Here is a 4,709-nt window from a genome sequence, read left to right on the forward strand (position 1 = left end):
CCCCCCACCCCCGAGCAGCGCCCCCTGGCGGCCGCGCGCGGCATTCCCGGGATTCCCCGACGGCGGGAACACCCGGAGCCCCGGGAACAACGGGGAGCGAAAGGTCGGAGCCGCGTCCCCGCAGGAAGGAAGGGACCCAAACCCTCCGCCCAAGTCGGTTTTATTCGCAAAGGGCCGCGCCCGCGGGGCAGGAATTTCAACGGGATTCACAGGTCACTGGGGAACCGGGATCAAAAGCTCAAGCAACAAAATCACAGTAAAGAATTTTCCCCCTTGGAACACGGAATATTCACAACTCGTGCCAGGGTGCCTGGGCAGCAGTTACCACTGCTGGGTCTGCCTGCTTTGCTCTGCGACAATTAGTCAAGGTTTTAATCAAGGATCACAAACCAGGCAGCGTGGCTGCCACAGACAGTGCTGGCAGTGAATCCCTGTATTCCCAACCCTTATTCCAGCAGCAAAAGCAGCATTTCATTCCAACGGAATCAACCCTGAACTGTTAATTTCCAAAGGCAATTTCTCATCAAAAGCTAATTGTAAAGGCATGGCACACCTGCCTCCCAGCACCTCAGCAGAGCTGCTACACATCCCAAAGCGTGGCCCAAGCTCCCACCTGGAATGTGGAAGGCTCTGTGTGCTGCCATAAGGAGGTGGGGATGCAGGAGCTTGCTATGAGGTGGAAACCAACACATCAATGAAGTGACCCTGGTGAGAAACACATCACGGGCTTCCCAAGTGAACAATGCACCTTGAAAGCTAGGGAATCATCTTGGAATGCCAACAGGGTTTGTTCCAGAGCATTCACGTGCTTAAGGCAAGATAATTTCTCTGCTTCCAGGCACGTGCTACAAGAGCTGAACTCTCCATGTGCAGCCCAGCACTTTGCCACAAAGTGAGGTGCCTGCAAAGAATCTTATCTAAGCTGCAGATCCAGGGCAGCTAAAGCCAATTAGTTAGAGAACTGGATGTTGGAATTAATCCAGCAACTTCTTTGTTAAGTATAATAACTGAGAAATGAGTTTCTCCTCCTAACTGATGGCCCCTGCTTTTAAAGACACGTGCCCATCCCAGCTCCTTACTGCATACCCTGATTTTTTTTTGGAAGGAGAACATGGTTATTGCCAGAAAGGAGAGAGCAGCAGTGAGAGACACAAGCTTCAATCAAACAAACCAACCAGCATGGCACCCTCTTGCTGGAAGGGGTAATGCAACACATGACACATGATTGGCATCCTGCTCCTGAAGACCAAGGCAGGAGGGAGCAGTGCAGTCCTCTCCTCCAGCTAGGCAGCAGCTTTCTTCTTCTTCTGAGCAGCAAACCACTTGTCACTGCTGTCTGCTGCCATGGCCTGTGCAGGAAACACCAACCTGGTTACAACAGCCTGTGCTTTGAACAGTCCCCAGCCCATCCCACAGATCCCACCCATCACAGGGATACTTGCTTATTTGCAAGGAAAACTATTCTGATGGGTACCTTGTATTTTAAGTGCTAGTAAGAAAAACAGAAAATGAAAACAAATATTCTCTGCTGCAGCAAATAAACAGATGGTTTGGTAATACAGGAGCAAGCCAGGGTGGTTTAAACACAGCCCTCCCACACTCCACACCAGAACCCCTCTGGCCTCCTGCTGCACTGACCTTACTCAGCTCACAAATCCCATTCTGCAGCAACTTACACTGAAGTGCTGTTGATGTGCCCAGCAAGACACAACACCACCCAGCTACCCCGAGAGTGAGGCTGGAAAACTCAACCCAAGACACTAAGGGAACATTAAAAACTGATTTGTTTTCCTTTGCAAGAAAGCTCAGCAAGACCTAAGAGACTGTAGGACTTGCTCCTCCATATGGAATGAAAACGAGATTCTCCAGTTGTCTCTAATCAGGAAGGATATGAAGGTGCAGGCAGCATTACTTACATCATCTAACAATTTGTCACCATTGGGGTCCACCTTGGACAGATCTCGGAATGCTTCATCTCCCACAAAGCAGATCTCATGGCCATCCTAAAGACAATGTAAGAGCAGGTGATTTAGATACCTGGGAGAGAGACGCTTCCATTGAATTTAATCACTATGTCCACTATTACTCACAGGATCAGCCAAAATAACCACTTGCACTGTGGCTTTGCCAGGCGTGTCCAAGCTAACCAGAGGTGTTAAAATTTTCTGATTCTCCTTTTTCATCAGTGCTTCGATGTTTGGCAACTTAAAGAGAAAATTAACAAACTAAATCAGCCCTAGTTCGATGGAGATCAGACGCCTTCCAGGCTGTTCTCATCTACCCCCATTACCCACACCTCCACTGCATCCCCACTGGGAGGAATATAATCAAAGTATCTGTTCAGTATTATTTTCTTCACGTTGGAGTACAAATTAAGTCTCCGAACACCCCTGGGTAGTGGAAGGGTGATCATCACCTCATCCTTGGCACAGGAGAAGGCAATGCGCCCGAACGCCGTCCCGTGATCCACTGCTCCTCCAACAGCCTTCAACTCCAGCTTACACTGCAGGAGGGAAAAACAGGACACTCTTCTCAGTGCTACAACTTCCCCTGATGGTTTCAAAGTCACCTACCCACCCGTTTTCCAACAAGCCAGACTTACCTGAGCAAACCACAGCTTTTAAAAAACCAACACAGTTAGGTGTGTACGAGCTTTGAATGAGCTGCACAGTTGCTGTCATTAAGAGGGGGTTTTTTTTCCCTTTACGATTTTGTTCTCACAAAATGAGAGGTTTCTATGAGACAATGGACTAGGAAGGTTTTTAAGGACTAACCTGGTTATCTGCATAGCCCAGCAAAGCCCTTTGTTTCTCCTCATCCTTCTCATATACTTTCATCCCGAGCAAATCAGACCAGTAGTTAACAGACTTCTGCAGGTCGGAGACACCCAGGGTTACCTTCAGCACAGGATCTACAAAATGACAGTCATTTGAAATCAGTTACAACTAGGTTGCAGTTTTAAAGGCACAGTTACAGTCTTGAGAAGTAACAAACAATCAGCAAAAACACTCTTTTTCACAAAATGCCAGAGAGGAACTTGCAGCCCATTCCAATATCCCAGGTGTAAACCTCCCCTGACCAGCAGTAGCAGCGTGTGTTCCACCTTGCTTGAGCTGCTCCTTGTCTTCCAAGTAGAACTTGTATCCCCCAGGGGCTTCAGCTTCAAAAATACCAGCTGTGACTTCTTTGAGGGGCCACCCCATCTTCTTAGCATTGCTCACAGCCTGGCTGGACACGAGTGTGATGCCCTAGTGAGAACAGAACACACACAAAGTTCACAGGGTGGATGGGGCCCAATAATTGCCTTTCAATAACCTGCCTCTACAAATGACTACAGAAAACATGGGATTACTTTTTATGACACATGTATCACTTGATCTCCTAAGAACCAGGAATCTTGCTCCTATAAACTAAGCTTAGTCTTCCTGTGCACCCCCCCTATATTTGGAATGCATGAATCTACCCTTCCTTCACACCAAAGGGAAATGAAAAGCCAAAGAAAATAAAAACTCTGATTCAACATTTTGTAGAGAAGCAGAAAACTGTGTTCCCAGCTGTTCCACCAGGTTAGATTGGCACCTGTGGCTCCAAGTGCCTGTTCCCCAGCTCCACACAAACCAGGAAGAACATTAGATCAGAGGAAACCATGAGAAAACAGTTCCATGTATTCCTAGATGAAACACAAGCTCTTCATTGGCTGCCAGCTAGTAAATAACACAGAGAGAATAATAAAGAAAAGAGCATTTTCTGACAGCAAGGTCATCTTAGCAAACCCTTCCACATTGGATCTGCCAGCAAATACCAGCTGTCCTACACACAGAGCAGCTCAGAGCTGGAATCTGCCCAAGGAAGTGTTTCCTGGACTCAAAGTGAAGATAAAGCTGCTCTACTTTCTATTCCTCCAACATACAGACAACGACAAAAGGAAGAACAAGAAGCCTTAAGGGCTTCTTGCCTTAAGGGCAGCACAAAAAAAAGCAACTGTTACAACTCGATGCTGAACATAAGAATAAAAAAAGCTGATCTTATGAAGAAAGGTCCTGCTGCCCCGTGTGGTACCCACCAGGAAGTCATTGCCCAGGCGATATTCTCCAATACCATAATTGTAGGTCAATTCTGCAACAAAGTGACTGTCTTCTGGCCCGTACCCCACCATAGTTTTGCTCCACCTTCCATCGTAAGGGCTGGAACACACACATTTAGCTGCCATGAGGAACAGAAATAAACACCGGGATCTACACACATCAGCATGTCAAGGAAGAATGGCATTTCTGGAGTTAACAACTGGCTGCACCTCCCACCAGAAGGAGCTGGTCCCTGCAGCTCAGCACAGGGCACAGAGACTCCCTGGCCAGCAGAGCTGCCCTCAGCCCTTTACCCTTGTCCTGGTTTGAGCCAGGATGAAGCCAATTTTTCTTTTTACTGATTTTTTTTTCCTTCAGTAAGCTTTCTTGTAACGAGCAACAGTGTGTTCTGCTGGGCTGATAAGACAGTGGAATGTTTTTCTAACTACTGAGGCTTCAAGGCTGCACCTTCACTCTGCCGGCTCAGACACTATGGGGAGATCTGTGACCCCCCCGTAGGAGGCTGAGTTAGATGGACAGCAAAATTGGCCAAAGATATTCCATTCCATATATCTATGTAAGCTCAGAGGAAGGTCAGAGATCACAGAAGACAACTTCCTTCCTTCTTCTTCTCCCCTTCTCTTC

At 47.5% G+C, this 4,709-nt stretch overlaps 1 protein-coding gene across 1 annotated transcript; it reads right to left on the bottom strand.

Annotated features, from left to right (window-relative positions):
• Window positions 1-1,272: 1,272 nt before the first annotated feature.
• Window positions 1,273-4,210, bottom strand: GLOD4 (glyoxalase domain containing 4). The gene is made up of 7 exons (XM_010009127.1): window positions 4,064-4,210; window positions 3,104-3,248; window positions 2,775-2,911; window positions 2,417-2,503; window positions 2,091-2,204; window positions 1,917-2,003; window positions 1,273-1,349 (listed from the first exon to the last, which is right to left on the bottom strand). Exons 1-7 carry the CDS (start codon window positions 4,208-4,210, stop codon window positions 1,284-1,286), a joined length of 783 nt encoding a protein of 260 aa, XP_010007429.1. The 3' UTR covers window positions 1,273-1,283.
• Window positions 4,211-4,709: the final 499 nt, after the last annotated feature.

The sequence above is a fragment of the Chaetura pelagica genome, unplaced genomic scaffold (genome assembly GCF_000747805.2).
Source record: "Chaetura pelagica isolate M959 unplaced genomic scaffold, ChaPel_1.0 scaffold72, whole genome shotgun sequence".
In the NCBI taxonomy this organism is placed as follows: domain Eukaryota; kingdom Metazoa; phylum Chordata; class Aves; order Apodiformes; family Apodidae; genus Chaetura; species Chaetura pelagica.